At 60.5% G+C, this 17,846-nt stretch overlaps 1 protein-coding gene across 1 annotated transcript in view; it reads left to right on the top strand.

Annotated features, from left to right (window-relative positions):
- ZC3H3 (zinc finger CCCH-type containing 3) overlaps positions 1–17,846 on the top strand; it is a 104,253-nt gene that overhangs the window by 50,082 nt on the left and 36,325 nt on the right. Inside the window, exon 5 of the mRNA XM_064268151.1 lies at positions 17,316–17,503. Coding sequence (XP_064124221.1) covers positions 17,316–17,503 — 188 coding nt within the window. The remainder of the gene's footprint in view (positions 1–17,315; positions 17,504–17,846) is intronic.

Below are 17,846 nucleotides of genomic sequence, written 5' to 3'. Positions count from 1 at the left end.
CAGGAGATCCCTTAGGGCGTCTCTTAGTACAACCATGCCCTGTGATGAAAGTCAATGGAAAACTACAGCAACCCGATTCTGAGATGACTCCTAATGGCCCAGACGCTCCAGAAATGAAGATTTGGGTCACCTCCCCCGTACAGAGAACCGTGACCAGCTGAGGTGGCTGTACCTGTGTGACCCACAACCCTGGCAGGAGGGCAACAGCCTGTACCTCCTCTCCTGCGGCAGCTGCCCTTCTGGATTTCCCTTGTATCAATTTTGCTGGTTCTGGGCCTCTGCACGAGTGGTATCCCACATGTGGGTTTTGTCCCCGCGTCACACCCTGCTCCCCCTGTGGGCGCGTGTGTGTGTGACAGGGCACTGCTGTGCACTGGCCCTCCTCCTGTTCTCAGTCCCCCTGTGGGGATTCTGGCTGAGCCCATGTTGGCAATTTTGAGCCCTCTTTGCAGACCTGTGCTTGTGAGTCTACGGTGAGCACCTGGGGTGGCATTGCTGGGACACGGGGGGCGGTGCCAGCCTTGTGTCCCAGCCAGGCCCCTCCCACATGTATGCCCTTTCTGTCCCCGAGACACTGGTGTCGCCGGCTTGGATTTCAGCTTCTCTTGGGTGTGTGATGGCGCCCGGTGCCGTCTCAGCGGGCATGTCCCTGAGGACATGTTGTCTGTACGTGCAGGCCTTTCTCGTCTTCCCTTCGGCAGCTCTCATTGGCCGTCTGTCCTTGTCCTCTTGGGAGAGATGGGGGGTATATCCAGGGCCGAGGACTGTGCCCTCCCTGCCCTGCTATACCAGCCTCACTGGCTTGGAGGTGGGCTGTTCCTGTCTGGGCATCAGGGGTGGCGGTGCAGGGGGCTGTCAGCCTCCAGGTGGGCTGTGCCCTGGTGGCTGTGGTGCCCCATGGCCCTGTCTCTGTGCCTGTCACCCCTCTCCAGCACCCTCTGGGGGCACACTCATGTCTGGCTGACACTGGGTCTGGTTGCCGTCAGTGCTCCTGTCCCTCCAGGAGCCCAGCAGATCCAGAGGTGGCCAGGCGGTATCTGCTGGCGCCTTGTCCTCCGCCTGAGTGCACGCCTTCCTTTGCGGCCCAGGCCCAGGGAACTGGAAAGAGAGTGCCATTCTTCTGCCTGCACACCCTGGTGGAGCCAGAGCCGTCCACTGAGGAAGGTCCACTGAGGACCGCCCCACCCCCACGAGGGCCCTGTTTCTCTCTCCATGCTGGTGGCCGGGGTTGCAGCCTCTGGAGCTGGGGCACCCACCCAGTTGGCGTGGCCCTCCTAACTCTAGTTCAGCCCCTAAACCCATTAGCTGGGCCTGAGCAGGAGGTGGTGGCAGGAGGCTCCAGGAGACCAAGTAGGATGAGTGCCTGTGTGTATGTGTGTGTCAGCCTGTGTATGCGTGTGTATATGTGTGCACGTCTGTGTATGTGTGTAGGTATGTGTGTATGTGATCTGTAGATGAGTGTATACGTGTGCATGCATGTATGTATATGCGGCTGTATATGTACATGCATGTGCATCTGTGTACATGCATGTACGTGCTTGCGTGCATGTGTTGTGTGTTTTGTGCATATGTGTGATCTGCAGTGGGTTGTGCACTGGAGTCCACCTGGGCACTGTCCCCTGAAGCTCAGCCTGTGTCTCTGCTGTCCTGTCCCACAAAACTCCTCAAAGCCTCTGGTGCCCCTTTTCTCCGCCTGGGGCAGCCGGGCTGCAGGCTGCGGTGGGAGGTGGGCCTCTGAGGTGCATCGTGAGCGTCGATGGCTCTGAGCAGGGGCGCGGTGGCCCAGGTTGACTCTCCAAGAAGACTACGGCTGCTGTGTGGGAGGGGCGAGGTGGTGGCAGCAGGCGCAGCAGCAGCCGCATGTGGGCTCAGGTTGAAGTGGGCAGGCAGGCGGGCAGCTGGTGCCAGTCAGGTGCCGTCCCCGGGCAGGACACGCAGAGCACTGGCTGGGGGAGCCGAGGAAGGCAGGGCACACCTTGCCGCCTGCTGGGGCAGGGACACCCAGGGCTGGCCTGTGGGGCATCTACGGGGCGTTGCTGCTGCAGCCCTTGGTTACATTTTGGTTCTTTGGTAATGACTCAAAACAAGAAGTGCTGGCTGGGCGGGTGAGGGTGCCACAGGGCTCTGACTCCAGACAGGGACTGAGGATCCAGGGCAGCCTGAGAGGCTGGAAGTGAGCTGCTCTCCCAGGCCTGTGCACATACCCCTCTGTGCCCCCACTTTAAGACTGGCCTATGGGGGGAGCACGGGGACCTCTGGGGAACCAAGACTGCAGGCACTATTACCCCAGCCCCAGGGCAGAGGAGGAGGCCTGCCTGGGGGCCACGCATGTGTCTCTGCTGGTGCGCCCACATGGTGGGACCGGGACTGGTCCGGGTGCCTACACCTAGGCTTCTAGGCTGCAAAGGGCCCCGCGTAGCCCTGGGCTGCTGCAGGAGTGGTGATCAGCGGGCAGGGGCCAGCAGGATCCCCTGGCCTGGCTCTAGCCTGGGAGCTGGAGGGCACCGCAGGAGTGACGCCCTTGCCTACCAGCGCCTGGCCGCCCGCTCCCACCATCTCCCCAGCGCATTGCTGAACCAGGTCTCCACGGCAGGTTTTTTAGAATTTTATTTTATGAGAACAGTCGGTTACGGCTCCCCAAGTGCTGTAAAAGTTAATGTGATGGCCTCTCTGCGCCTGTGCTCATTTTTATAATTTTTTATTTTATGAAACAGGACAGGGAGCTTAGTGACTTATTACTATTCATTTCGTTTCAATGCAGTAAATATTGATTCAGTTGGGGGTTTTCAATTTAAACCACTCGGCGATTATATAAAATATTACTGGCCTCTGAAATTATGCTTACCGATCCCTTCGGCTGCTCATTAAGGAAGGAGTGCGGTTCTGAGATCCCTTTGCCTTCATCATTCTAATGGATGGCTGAGACGCGTTTTTGCACAGAAGGTGCTACGGAAGCTGCTGGCAGGGCTGACAGCATGGGTGCAGCTCTTGATTTGGAAGTCAGTTCAAAGCGCTTACAGATTTATTTCCTTCTGCGTTTGTCTGAGGCAGGCAGGCCTCTCAGCGCCATGTTCCACAGCAGTGCCGGTGTCAGCTGCTGCTGCTTCCGCCGGCCGGGCCCTTCGGGGCCGGAGGTCCTGCCCGGATGGGCTGGTGGCCTGGGCCCTCTGGGCAGGATGTAGCCTTGGCCCTCCCAGCCCCACCCTCGATGGTTTTGGGAGATTGAGGGGAGAAGAACTGCCCTGCCAGGCCATCAGCTGGCCCTGATGGGCACGGAGCTATAGCCACTGCTGCTGAGGGTTGCTCCTCATCTTCCTCTGGGACCTCCTCCAGAAGGGGCCGGGCTTTTTGCTTGAGTTCTTAGAATCCTGCCCTTCAGTGACCTGGGGCAGAGGCTGGCGGGGTCAGCAGTGACCTCTTGCCTAAGGTCACAAAGCAGGCTGGCAGAGTGGGCCCGGGATGTGGACCCCTGGGTGCGGGGACCAAGGCAGGCTCACCTTCTCCTTGCTGCTTTCTGTGTGAGCAGTGCATGTGAACCGTGTGTGTGAGCTGTATATGTACGGGCCATGTATGTGAGCTGTGTGTGAGAGGTGTGCGTGTGAGGTGTGTGTGAGCTGTGTGTGTGGGCCGTGTGTGTGTGAGCCTTGTACATGTGAGCTGTGTGCGAGCCTTGTGCGTGTGAGATGTGTGTGTGTGAGCCTTGTACATGTGAGCTGTGTGTGAGCCTTGTGCGTGTGAGCTGTATGTGTGGGCCGTGTGTGAGCCTTGTGTGTGTGAGCCGTGTGTGTGGGCTGTGTGTGTGAGTTGTGTGTATGTGGGCCGTGTGTGTGGGTCATGTGAGCTGTGTGTGTGGGCCGTGTGTGTGAGCCTTGTACATGTGAGCTATGTGTGAGCCTTGTGCGTGTGAGCCGTGTGTGTGGGCTGTGTGAGCCGTGTGTGTGGGCTGTGTGTGTGAGTTGTGTGTGGGGGCTGTGTGTGTGTGAGCTGTGTGTATGTGGGCCATGTGTGTGGGTCGTGTGAGCTGTGTGTGTGGGCCGTGTGTGTGTGAGCTGTCTGTAGGGGCTGTGTGTGGGCTACATGTGTGTGAGCTGTGCGTGTGAGCTGTGTGTGTGAGAGCTGTGTGTATGGGCCATTTGTGTGTGAGCTGTGTGGGGGCTGTGCGTGTGGGCCGTGTGTGTGTGAGCTGTGTGTGGGGTCCGTGTGTGTGTGGGCCGTGTGTGTGTGAGCTGTGTGTGTGAGTCGCGTGTGGGGGTTGCTTGTGTGTGAGCTGTGTGTAGAGGCCGTGTGTGTGGGCCGTGTGTGTGTGAGCTGTGTGCGTGAGTCGCGTGTGGGGGTTGCTTGTGTGTGAGCTGTGTGTAGAGGCCGTGTGTGTGGGCCGTGTGTGTGTGAGCTGTGTGAGCTGTGTATGAGCTGTGTGTGTGGACCATTTGTGTGGGCCGTGTGTGTGTGAGCCATGTGTAGGGGCCGTGTGTTTGGGCCGTGTGTGTGTGAGCTGTGTGTCGGGGCTGTGTGTGGGGGCCGTGTGTGTGTGAGCTGTGTGTAGGGGCCGCTTGTGGGGCCGCGTGTGTGCTGACCGCGTATGCAGGCCGTGTATAGGGGCCGTGTGTGGGGCCGCATGTATGTTGACCGCATATGCAGACCGTGTACAGGGGCCATGTGTGGGGCCGCATGTGTGCTGACCGCATATGCAGGCCGTGTATAGGGGCCGTGTGTGGGGCCGCGTGTGTGCAGACCGCATATGCAGGCGGTGCGTGCACTTTGCCAGTCTCCAGGTAGTGTCAGTGGCAGGTTGGGGTCCTGCACGCCCCTGAGCAGGAGCTTTCCTACCACTCTGTCGCTGCCCACCTCCGTGCGTCAGTGCCTGGCACCAGCCCTGGGATGGTCCTGCCCAGTGCTGGGGAGACAGTGGCCTGCGTGAACAGGCTGGCTCAGCCCTGGTGGTCAGTGCCGGAGGGTGCAGGAGGAGGAGCATCTGCCCAGTGTGCCCTGCTGATGTCCCTTTTCTGCTCTGGATGCCTTTACATCCAGAGGCCGCCACCTTCTAGAGCGGGATGTGGGTGGAGAGGGGCCGCCCCATGGCTCAGCTCTGCCCCTGGTTTCCTCTTCTCAGTGTCCCTCGGCAGAATGGCCTGCGTGCCCCTCTACCCCCACGTCATTGTGGAGGTGCACGCACCCACCCCTCAGGTGTTAGCGGAGCCTGACCATGCCCAGGTGTGCCGTAGGTTCAGGGCTACGGCAAGATGCAAACGGGATGTCACAGGGAGCCAGGTGCAGAGTGCTGTGAGGAGCCTGCAGGGTAGGGGGTGCAGGGGCACAGATGGGGGTAGGGCTTCCGGGGAGTGACATGGAAATAGAACCTAGAGAGGTGAGGGGACAAGAGTGTGACCGCGGAGAGCAGGGAGCGTGGGCGGCCACGAGGGCCTGCTGGGTAGGGGCCTCGTCCCCGCTGCCTGCCCACGTGTCTCATGTCCACATGTGTTGTGTCCGTGTCCTGGCCCAATGGCCATCCTCCCTCCCTCCAGCCTCTCCTCTCCCTCCTGCCTTTCCCCGTCTTCCCTGCCCAGCCCTTCCTCGGCCTGTGTACCGTCTTCCTCTGTCTCCCCCTCCTCCGTGGGGTCTCTGTTCCTCTATGCGGGGTGCTCTGTCCTCGTTGGCTCTGCTGGCCGGTGCCCTGGTGGTGAGGAGCATGCTGAGTGGACGCTGGGGTGGGAGGTGCGGGCTCAGAGGGAGTGGCGGTGTCGGGCAGCGCTTCAGCCATGGTCCTGAGGGTGAAGGAGCATGGGAGCTGCACATCCTGGGCGACTCAGGACAGGACAGGCCAGGCGACCTCTTACCTCTGCTATGACTCAGGACCACATCCCACCTCCTCTGCTGCAACGCTGTGGCAGGGTGGCCCGCCTCCGCCCTCATGCAGCCTCCCCACTGGCCCTACCCCCCAACCTCTGCCCTCATGCAGCTCCCTCACCAGCTCTGTCCCCCTGCCTCTGCCCTCATGCAGAGCCCCCCCGCCAGCTTCGTCCCCCCTCCTCTGCCCCAGGCAGCATCCCCACCAGCTCTGCCCCCCGCCTCCACCCTCATGCAGCGCCTCCGCCGCCAGCTTTGTCCCCCTCTTCTGCCCCAGGCAGCATCCCCCTTCCTGCGCCAGCTCCTGCCCACTGCCCTGCGCCTGCGCGTGGAGCCTGAGCCCTGGCCTCTCCGTCCTTGGGACAGGATGGTGGCAGAGGGATGGGGTCACCCTGCAGTGTCGGTGTGGCCCCACACATGGGATGAGCACTGTGGGCTGCCCAGCTTCTGGTTGCCTTTGGGGGCACGGGGGAGCAAATCATGCAGGGCCTGTCCCCGTCGTGGTGGTGCCCTGAGGGACAGGACTTGCCTGACCCTGGTAGGACGCTGCCTTGCTGCTGAAGCCACAAAACCACAGGCCACGGGGTGACTCCCTGCAGCCCGCTCCCTGCAGCCCGCTAGCGCCATCACGGAGGGGACCACGGCTCCGCTGTGCGGGTGTTTCCTGGCTGATTCGGAGTCTAGACGCTGCTTCGTGAGGACTTCAGGGCTCAGGAAGGACACTCTTCCGTGGGTGGGGGAGGGAGCCACCATGGGGCTGTGTGTGGGGGCTGCAGGGCGGCCCTGGCAGCCCTGGAATGAGGCTCAGAGGAAGCTGAAGTACAGTGCGGACAGGAAAAACAACCCCTCCCTGCGTCTCCGGCATTTTTACCACCACTTTGACGTGGGCAGCAAAGCACCATTCAAGCCCTCCCACATATCAAGCCCTCCTGTCCTGCCGGTCTCACCCCAAAACCCAATGGGCATTTGCATGTGGGGATCTAAGGCAACCTCTCTGGTGTTTGTCGGTGCTCGGGCCACAGGGCGGTCAGTGGTCATCAGTGGTCAGTCTGTGTAGCTGCACGGGGCGGGAGGGAGGAGGCGGGAAGGGTGCGGTGCCTGGGAGGCAGTGGACCCAAGAAGTCCTGCCCCACTCCCCACTGTGCCTGAGCTGCCTGGGCCTGGGACTTTGGGCGAGCCCTCTCCAGGCCCTACAGGGTGTAGGCCCTGGGTGGGAGGGGCTGGGCCCTTTCCTGCCCTCCTTCCAAGGACCAGGGAGCTGAGCAGAAATGTGCTCAGGCCTGTGGGCCGGTTTTGTTCCCAGCGTTAGTTCCTGGGGGAGGGATGCAATCGCAGAGATTCGTGTGTGGTTGGGACAGCGCCGGTAACCCGTGCCCTTCCTGCAGACCTGGTTCAGTGCACCCCAACTCCCCTCGCCCAGGACATAAGGGCACAACCAGGCACAGGACTGCCGCCCTGTTTGATTTTCCTTCTGACTTTCCTCGAAGTCAGCAAGGTCTCCCGCGGCCCGCCCACTCCCCAGGGCCCGAGCAGTGTAATTTGCGGTGAGATGTCTGTTCAGATTGCCTCCACTCCCCAAGTCAGCACTTAATTGGCAAGGCGCTTGATTTAACAGCGTGGGAGCCTACACCGGAAGAATGGCTGGGATAAATCACCGCCCGACGCCAGAAAATAGATATCATCTCAACATTAACTACATTAATGGTAGCAGGAGCCGAATTAAGAAAGCCATAAAGTATCGGCAGGGGAGCGTGAATTAGCGCTGTGGCCCATCCCCTTGGTGTGCTCCCAGACCGGCGGAGGCGGGGTGGAGAGCGGGGCGGGCAGGGTGGGCACCCCCAATAGGGTGGCCACGCCCACCGGCTCCTTGTCCACCTTCCTGGGTCGCTAGAGACTGGGGGTTGGGGCGGCCCGCGCCCACATCAGAGCCTCACCTTGTTTGGGGGGCGGTGCGGCGCCTCCGCGGGTGAGGCGCACGAAAGCGCATCCTGGTCCCAGCCAAGCTGAGGTCGCCCCCAGTGTCCTGGCCAGGGCTGGTTCCTTTTTCAAGCAGCCTTGGTTCTATTGTTCTGAGCTGTAACAGGTGAAAGTGCCACAGCGTCAGCGTCCCGTACGTGGGCTTGTCTGTGGCACCCCCTCCGCCACGGTGTTCTGTGCTGGAAGGCCCCTGGTGCTCCCTCCAGCCGTCTCCACCCCAGGGGTCCCCACTCTCGGTTTACCCATGTTGCTGTTGACAGACTCATGGAGCTGCCCTGGGCTTGCTGGACATGCCCTGAGTGACGTGGAGCAGCTGTGTCAGCGGGCAGAGGGGCGTGTCATCCTGTGGGCAGCACCCAGCAGGCTTCCAGAGTGGCTGTGCTGCCCGTGCTCCTGGACTGGGTGGGATCCCCGGTCTAGTCCAGTGCACTGGTAGTGGTGTGGCGGCACCCCGTTGTGCTGTCGTTAATCAGTGTCCACTGAGTGACCCCTGGGATGTGCACTTTTGTCAGGGACCCCTTGCAGTCTTTTACCCATGTTTGGTTGCCGGTCTTTTTCTTACCGATTGCTGGGGTTCTTTACATATTCTGGTTACATTCCTTTGTCAGATGTTTTCTAGCAATCTGCGCCTTCCTTTTTAAAAAATCATACAACACGACATTTGCCAATTCAACATTTTTTATATATACAATTCAGTGACGCCAGTTACATTCATCACGTTGTGAAACCATTACCAGTGTCTATGGCCATGCTTTCCATCACCAAAAACAGAAACTCGATGCTTTCTAAATGACCCTTTTTCTGCCTCCCTCCTGCCCGTAGTAACCACTAATAAACCTTGGTCTGTATGTGTTTGCTTATTCTAGATATTTCGTATAAGTGGACCATATAGTATTTGTGCTTTTGTGACTGACTGATTTCACTCAGGATAATGTCTTCAAGGGCCATCCATGTGATAGCATGTGTCAGGACTTCTTTTCTCTTTATGGCTGAGCCGTGTTCTATTGTGTGTATGTACCACCTGTTCCTCCATTCATCTGTTGGTGGACACTTGTGTGGTTATTGTGACTAGTGCTGCAATGAACATTGGTGTACAGGTCTCTGTTGGAGTCCCTGCTTTACAGTCTCTTGGGTAAGGAAGGGGAAGAGTTGGGAAACTCTGTGCTCAGCTGTTTGAGGACCTGCTAGACTGTTGTCCACGGTGCTGTGGCAGAATGCTTTCCCACGGCAGTACCCAAGGATGCTGGTGTCTCCACGTGCTGCTGTCTTCTGTTCCTTGCCTTTCAGCCACGTCTGATCTGCCCATCTTTTCTTTCGTGGTGAGCGCTCATGGTGTCCTGTTTAAGAGATGCTTGCCTCTCCCAAGATCTGGTCTTCCTCAGACTGTTTTAGCCTTTCCGTGTCACCCGTGAGTGTCTGTCTGTGGTCTGAGGGGGGGACCACAGTCCCTGTGTCTCTGTGCGGAGGTGCGTGTGCTGACAGTCCTTGCCTGCAGAGCGTTGGTGCCTTCATCCTCCTTCAGGTGACTGGGTTTGTGTGGACCATTTCCAGATGCTCCACCCGGTACCGCTGGCCTGTTCCTTCATCTTCTTGGTTATTCTGAATATTCTTCCACATGAAAACGTGGGTCAGGCTCTCAGCCTCCCCCAACCAACCTCACCATTGGGCCACTGAGGCCCGCTGTGGCCTCCAGACCTGGGCTCTGCCCCCCTACTGCCCGGTAGTCCCCCCACCTCCAGGGGCTGAGCCCCATGCTCCTGGGGCCACTAGGGGTCCCAGTAGCCCCTCCACCTCCAGGGGCTGAGCCCCAGCGCCTGGAGCCACTAGGGGTCCTGGTAGTCCCCTCACCCCCAGGGGCTGAGCCCCACGCTTCTGGAGCCACTAGGGCCCAGGATGCCTGTTTTCTGTGGGAACATAGAAAACACAGATAGCTTCAGCTGAAATGGATTTTTAAAAGTGTCATCTTATGGAGAATTTTACTTTCCATCTTGTTGTTTATTAGGCTCTTAAAGGGAAAGCTTGTAATGCGTCCATCGACCGAAATACCAATGGGATAGATGTTCGCGCATAAAATAGCCCACTCCGTGGGAGGGCAGGAGCCTGTTTGGAGAAGAGGCAGGACAATTTGTATCGCCCAGTGCTCCTGGCTGTCGGCAAGATGCTGTGAGCCTTTTTATTCACTGCAGGAGTGAGTTCTGTCCGGGAAGGGGCAGTGCCCTTGCCATCAAGTTCCTGCTGAGCCTCTGGGGAGGGGGGTGTCGGTCTGAGGGGCTTGGACAAGCTTCCTCCCCCAAGCCACCAAGCCACTCCCTCAGGCCTCTCCCTCAGCACCCAGCCCGTACCCAGCTCCTTGCCTGCCAGGCTCAGCCTCTCACAGCCCCTGGCTGGGGTTGTCTCTGTCCTTGCTGCAGCTGCCAGGGCCATGCTGCTCCCCGCCCCGGCCCGCCCCCCCCCGCCCACCATATGCAGGTGATGCCTTGAGGCCAGAGGCCGCAGGTCCACTGCCCATGGTCGCACAGCTCTCTTCCTGCTTGGGACCTTCAGACCTTCAGTGTTGAGGCCTCAGCCCTGACCCAGGCCTGTAAGGTGGGCCGCTGCCCGCCCACCCGCCTGCCTGCCCATCCCCACCTGCCCCTGACCACCTTGGCCTAGGAGGCAGGAGGAGCAGGCCGTCGGCCAGGAGGCACTGCACGCCAGTCACTGTGTGTGGGGGAAGGCTGAGGAGCTGGCCGAGTGGACACCTGGCCACCAAGTCTCCTCCCCCGGGTGGTCACAGGACCTCAGGCTGGTCGTGGACAGCTGCAGCCAGGACAGCGCACAGAGTACACGTGCCCTTCTCAGCCCCCCAGTGGCCTGCCACACCCGTTTCCTCAGATGGGCTCTGCATGAGCAATAGAAGGCAGGAAGCTCGGCCAGGGCCATAGGAGCAGGGTGGGGACACGCACTTGTGGGCCACGGCCCGCCCTCCAGGCCAGGGTCAAGGGGCAGGTGGGGGAGACCTCTCACTCTTCCTGGCTGCAGCTCCTGGGCTTAGGCAGGTGATGGGGGGTGCTTACTGACCAGCTGCGCAGTCCTGTGCCCAGCACATCGGTTCACTGGGCCTCAGTTCGTGCTTGTGGACCCAAAAGTTTCTCCTGGAGGTGTTTGCGGCTCCCCTCGGGCTGGGGACTTGGCAGGGCTGTGCCAGCCTGTGCCAAGGAGGTACCCTGAAGCCCCAAAGCCCTGGCCGAACCGTACAGGATGTGTGTCTGGGAGGGGAGAAGTCTCCGCTCTGGGGACTGGTCAGACTTCTCACTTAGCAGGGTGGCCTGGGCCCTGCAGGCAGAGCGGGGCACAGGGCTGCACTGGGCTGGAGGCTGGCAGGGTGGGTGTTGCCGAGAAACCTCTGGGCAGCTTGACTGAATCCAGTGAGCAATGGAGAATGGCTGGGCATGGATTGTGTACACATGCATGCCCACGCATGTACACACGCCTGCATGCACACGTATCTCAACACACGTACACGTACCACACACAAGCTCATAAACATGCACCTGCAAACACCCCACACGTGTACCTGTACGCACACACACCCCCACATGTGTACCTGTGTGCACACACATGTGCACAGACCACACACACGTGCTTATGCATGGGAATGCACACACATGGATCTGCACGTACACACACGCCTGCGCTCCTCCTGAGCTGAGCTGCTGGCTCGGGCTGCGAGCTCAGCGGCCCGTCAGCGTTTCCGGTGGAAAGCCCCACTTAAGCAGTTTTGAGGGCCGCTGTCACGGTGAGGCGGCTTGGCGCCTGACCTACTTGGGGATTCGCTGTGCTGAGCCGCCTCCCTCGGGCCCGGGCCTCTTCTGCTGACTACGCACTCCCTGCCTGGGCTCTGAGCTCTGCAAAATCTGCTCCATTTCCTGAAAAATGCTTCCCCGGTTATTTCTACTGTTCCCGCTGGCCTGACCATCTCCTGCCTGGGTTCCACTGGCTGGGTGGCCTGTTTGGGGTGCAGAGTGCCTGCCCCACACACTGCCCCTGCCCTGCCAGCTGTGTTTAGAGGCCACATCTGTGTCTTCCCATGCCTTCCACCTTCAGAACCAGCCAGGCACCAAGCTGTCGGAGTCGGTGCTAGGACCCACTCAGACCCGCTCCCTCCCTCTGGCCTTGGCCTCGCCCTGTCCCACCTCTACCTGTCCACTCAGGTGATGCCCTCTTCCCCTCCACCCAATTGATGTGGCAGCCTCTGCCTGTCCCCCAGCCCCTTCCTATCCCTGCCCCTGCCCCTGGCTCTCCCTGCCGGTGTGGCGTATAGCTGTGTTCTCACACCCCCAGCTCACGCTCCTCCGTCAGGCATTGGCTTAGGAACAGCTAGCAGGACAGACCTGGCCCTGCTTCTCCCTCTGGACTCAAGCTTTTCCCACCCTGTGTGACCCTCAGACCTTCTGCCGACCCTGTCCTGCTGCCTGTGTCCCTGCCCCCACACTCCCCTGCCCCACACTCCCCTGCCTGTCCCTCAGGCCTCCTGCTGACCCTGCACCTGCCCCACACTCCCCTGCCTGTCCCTCAGGCCTTTCACTGACCCTGCGTCTGCCCCATGCTCCCTGCCTGCCCCCTCTGGCTCTCTCTGCTCTGTCACCTGAGCCAGGGTGAAACGGCCCCACCTCCTAGATCTCTTGGGGCCAGGCGCTCCTAGGGGTGACACTGTGCTGAGCCAACGCCAAGAGGGAGAGCTTGGGCACTCAGAGCAAGCTGTTGGGGTCCAGGAGGACTTCCCCCAGGACGTGACATATGAGCTTGTCTCGGGCAACTGGGGTGGCAGGCAGGGGGACCAGCACGTGTCAAGGCTTCCAGGAGCTGGGAGATGCCAGCGTGGCTGGAGCTGCAGCCAGAGGAGGGTGGCTCTGGGCCTCGACCTGGTCATCATTGTAGGAGCTGAGGGGACTGCTGTGGGATGTCAAGTGGGGGTGGGAAGACTCAATCAAAGCTGGTTTACAAACAAACCCACTGGCAGGGCAGTGTGGGTGTGGGCTCCAGCCTGGGGAGACCAGGCATGCCCTGGAGGGCTGCACAGGGAGGACAGGACCATCAGGGACCTGGGTCTGGCCTGCAAAGCTGGTGGGTGCAGGAGTACCTGGGCTCTGTGGGGGGGCAGTGTCATCTGGGGGGGCTGAGCGTGCAGATGTCCCTTCGGTGGGGTAGACGTTGCCCAGAGCCCCTAGGGAGAGAGTGGAGCGTGGGCAGAGGAAGGAGGCCTGCACGGGACCCCAGGGTGGGGGCAGCCGTAGGCCGGGGGAGACGAGGCCTGGCCTGCGGTGCTGGATATGGAGCTGGGCGGGGGGCCGGGCGGTGAGGGGGGCAGTGTGTGTCGATGGCTTCCTGGGCCTTGGCTGGGAAGGGGGGGGGGCGGTAAGGATGGTTTCCGGTTTTTAATGGATGAGACTCTGGTGCTGGTGTTGCCAGTGTTGATGCTGTCACCTGGAGAGGTGCAAGCGTGCACTGCGTGTGTGCGTGGTACGTGCACATGTGTGCATGTGGTATGTGTGCATGTGCAGGGTATGCGTGTGCGTGTGCAATATATGTGCATGCGTGCATGACGTGTGCACGTGAGTGTGTGTACAGTCAGTGTATTGCGTGTGTGCACGTGTTCATGGTGTATGTGTATGCGCCTGTATGTGCGTGTGTGGTATACCTGTGCGCACGCACACATGGGAGTCTGTTTGCCTGTCATGTGTGCTCATGCACACCTAGGACTCAGGAATGAGTGGAACCCCGGAGGCCTTGGGGAGGCCTTGGCAGCAGTGATGTAGGCTGAGAAGCCCCCTGACAGGCAGACCTGGCGGGACACCCAGGTGTAGCGTGTTGGGGCTCTCAGGACAGGCAGAGCGTGGGGCCCAGGGGCACCTCTTTACTCCTGGCTCTGGCCAGGCTGTGGTGGACTGGGGTACTCTTGACCCCTGCCAATGGGCACCTTCTGGATAAAGCCCCCTGATGGCTGAGGAAACCCAGAAAGGCCTTGGGGAAGGTCTCTATTCCCTGGGCCTTCAACTCAACCTCCTGACCTCGTGAGGAAGCGGTCCAAGTGCATGTCCCTGCCTGGCACCTGGCCTCAGCTCCTTCCCCTGCTGTGTCTCACCTGCTGGGTGCAGCTGGGAGGCCGGCAGGCCGGGCAATCAGGCCGGGCAGTCGTCTCCACCAAGTGTGCGGGTGTGCCTGAGGGTGGGTGACAGGTGGCTTGTTTTTTCCTTTAAACATACTTCGTGGTTGTTGTGTCTTTCTGCGCTACCACTCCTGTTCATTTAAAGTGTCGTCGCCCCCGCCCCGTCCTTGGTGCCCCCACAGGGCCGAGGGGAGGACCAGCCCTCACCCTGTGTAGTCAAGGTTAGGGTGATAAATCCTGGTGCATTGTCACTTCTATTCGGAGTAAATTGGCTGGCCGCTTTCGGGCTGAAGGAGAGATAATTTGCTGTAGTATTTCAAATGGATTAGAAATGGATTTGAAGGGAGAGTTCATGCCTCCCATTACAAAGGCGAGAAAGAAGACCGTCTTCAGGCGCTGCTCCCGCCCTGGCCTTCATTATCCACGCTTAATACCTTTCCTATTTTCCAGCGTTAATGAAATTTCCCAGCGGCGTGGGCCTGCGGCCGGGTGGGAGAAGTCTTTAGATCTGAGACCCCATTGTAGAAAAGGAATTACAGGTCCGTGCCGGGAGGGCAGGCCTGCTCTCTGGGTCCTTGGCCCAGCTATTATCTCATTCATTTCATCCTCTCTTCTCAATACAGTTCGTTTCCAAAGGCCATCCTTTCTATTAGTTGACAATTTACTGGAGTACTGTGACACCCGAGGCTGTGGGAATCTACAAGGCATCTGGGGAGGGCGGCCCCTATGGATTGGTGTCCTCCTGGCCAAAGGTGGAGCGGTGGAGGGGACGGGATGGAGAAGCGGAGGGGACGGAGCAGAGGAGCAGAGGAGGGGATAGGGCAGTGGAGGGGACGGAGCAGCGGAGGGGACAGAGGCGTCGTATAGTACCTGCAGTCTTCCTCTGACCCCAGTCTTAATCTGCTCGACTGCATGTGGGTCTGGCCACCCCCACCCCCAGGTTCTCGGGCACGCCCACGTCCGCCTAGTGCTCCAGGCTCCTGGGTGTGCTGAGCAGTGGGTGGCACTCACCCCGCCCCCAGTGCGTGTGCCTGGCCATCGTTTGCCCCAGTGGACTTGTAGTAGCTGACTGCCGTCCAAGTCCAGGGGGGCAGTTCAGAAGGTATAAGTGTCCCAGGGTGACTCAGACAACAGACATTCATTATCTCAGTCTTGGAGCCCGGAAGTCCAGAACCAAGGTATCGGCAGGGTTGGTTCCTTCTGGAAGCCAAAGGGGAGGATCCTTCCCTGTCTCCCAGCTTCTGGTGTTACCAGCATTCCTGGGCTTGTGGCTGCATCCTCTTATCTCTGCCTGGGTTGTCATATGGCCTTCTCCCTGTGTGTCTGTCCAAATGCCCCTCTTATGAGCACACCAGTCCTTGGGTTTAGGGCTCACCCTACTCCAGTGTGGCTTTCTCCTAACTTGGTTACATCTGCAAAGACTCTGGTTTCCAACCAGGCCACATTCATAGGTTTGGGAGTCAGGACTTCAGCACATCTTTCTGGGGACACAGGTCAGCCCACAGCAGAAAAGGGAATGGGACACAGTTATTGCAAGTATTTGTCAATAAGCATAAGCATGCAAGAATAACTGAGGCCGGCTCTGGAGAGACGTGTTCCCTGAGATGTGCCTCGCAGCCTTCAGAGCAGCCCGTGAAGAGGAGGGGTTCACGGTGTGCCCCTGCAGCCTGGGGCCAGACAGAGGGGGTGGGGTGGGCAGGTGGGTGGGGGCAGTGGGGGCAGGGCTCATGGGTAGATGGGGTGGCTGGGCAGGAGGAGCCACTGGACCTTCCTGCCCAGGGTGGGCCCTTCACAGACCCAGGCTGAGGGTGCTGGGCCAAGGGGGCGGCCTTCAGAGTTCCTTGCCCTCTCGGACCACATGGGCTAGTGGCTTGGTGCCAGGTGTCACAGCATCTCAGCCTTTGTCACCAGGGACCTGTTGGCCTCAGATTGGTGAGCTGTGAGTCCACTGTCCTGGGCTAGTGCACGGTGTGGTGACATGCTCAGGCTGAGCCTGTGTCTCCGGGCAGTACAGTCTGGACTGCCAGGCCTGACAGCTCTTCGGAAAGGGGCTAGGGACACACTACTGCCCTCCTGGGCAGGAAGACCCAGCCGGCCTCACCCGCCCCTCCTCACGCCCTGGCATTGCCAGGCAGGGCAGCTAGAGCTGGGGTCCCTCAGGACTGTGAATACTCCTTCCCCACCCAGCCCTCTTGCCCAGAGCGGTGGGCTGGGAGCACTGGAGCCCACGGGACCCCCTAGCCGTGGTGAGGCCCTTGGCAGGCTCATTCCTCCCAAGTTAAGTGTCTGCACTTGAATTTTAATTAAGGGAAACTGGGTTAAGTGCCTCTGAGGCTTTCTGATGGCCTCTGCTTCTCAGCTTTGCCCCCGCCGTGCCTCCCACATCCTCTCGCTTGTGGGCCCTTGGAGGCTTGGCCAGCTCGCAGACGGACAGACCAAGCCCTGAAGGGCCATGACCCCCTGCCCCGTTCCTGACACCCACTGCAGGTGGCCACTGCTGCCCGATGCCCACCCTCCTCACACTGCGTCCCTCCATACACAGGTGTGCTGCCCCTGTGGGCAGAGTTGGGGGTCTGTGTGCCCCCTGGAGGGAAACTCATGTTCTGGCCTCGTGCTCTTTGGAGCTGGACTTGTGGTGGGCTGCAGGGCCCTGGGGGTCTCAGTGTGTGAGCACAGGGACCTGGAGGAGGTTGCCAGGATAGGTGCAGACCCATTCGCCTGCCTGATATTCAGTGGCTCAGCTCAGATACCATGGGACGGTGCACGTACCGTTCTGCTAGGGTGCACCCCACGGGGCCGCAGGACCCGGGCCTCCTCTTGGGGATAAGGTCACCTTCAGCAAAGTGTGGGGACCGTCTCTAGGGTCCTCTGTGGGTGACGACCCTCCTGAGTGCCCCACCCTTGGGCTTCGCTGAGGGCGTGGGGGTTTCCCTGGAGTGTGGGCTCCTTGGCAGGGCCAGTGAGGGTATCGGGAGGAGGGTCCTAGCCCAGCTCCCTGACCCTGGGCTTTTTGCCAACGTACAGTACCCCTGCAGCCCCCCTCAGCCCTGCAGCATTTGCCCAGGGACCCTTACCCAGCAGTGCCCCCCCCAGGTGGTCAGGGTAGTGCCGCCCACCAGCCCAGGGTGATGTCCCTCCCAGGGTGTGTGCGTGGCTCTTTAGGCGGTCACAAGCACCCAGCCTGGCAGGCAGTCAAGGGGCACCTCCTAGGACCACAAAACTGTCAGGCAGGTGGTGCCAATGGTGGCGGGGCATGTCTGTCGGGGGCTGTGGTGCATCTGCTCCCGGGCCTGGGCCTCTGGTGCTGACAGCCACCAAGTCTGACGGGCCTTCCCCATCTCTGCAGGTCCCTGGTGTTGAATCGCCTCCGTCCAGCCACCACTGGATCTGGGAAAGCCCTGCCGAGTGCCCCCCGGTGGCGGAACAAGGGTTACCGCTGCATCGGAGGGGTCCTCTACAGGGTGTCAGCCAACAAGCTCTCCAGGACCTCGGGCCGGCCCAGTGATGGGGGCAGCAGGCTGCTCCCCCGCACAGGTGAGGGTTCAGGGCTGGGTAGGGGGACGTGGGGTGGGGGGTATGGGGTAGGGCGGGGGACAGAGTTCTGGGTGGGGATGTTAGGGATGCCTGGCAGGGCAGGAACACTGAGCAGTGTAGGGGCACAGGGCTTGGGGTGGGCACGCTAGGTGGGGCAGGAGGCATGCCAGGTGGGGTGGGGGGAGCCTGGGCGGGTTGAGGGTCAGGTCACAGAGCTTGGGGGGGTGCCAGGTAGGGTGGGGGGCAGTGGTGGGAGGGTCATGCCCTCAGCAGGGCACTGTGGCCCTGCAGGTGTCTGTGTGGGCGCTCCTGCTTCCTCTGGGCCCAACTCCCTAAAAGGGAG

This window comes from Loxodonta africana, chromosome 14, assembly GCF_030014295.1.
Source record: "Loxodonta africana isolate mLoxAfr1 chromosome 14, mLoxAfr1.hap2, whole genome shotgun sequence".
NCBI lineage: Eukaryota > Metazoa > Chordata > Mammalia > Proboscidea > Elephantidae > Loxodonta > Loxodonta africana.
Note: the sequence above shows the minus strand (reverse complement) of the source record. Positions and strands in the feature narration are given on the sequence as shown.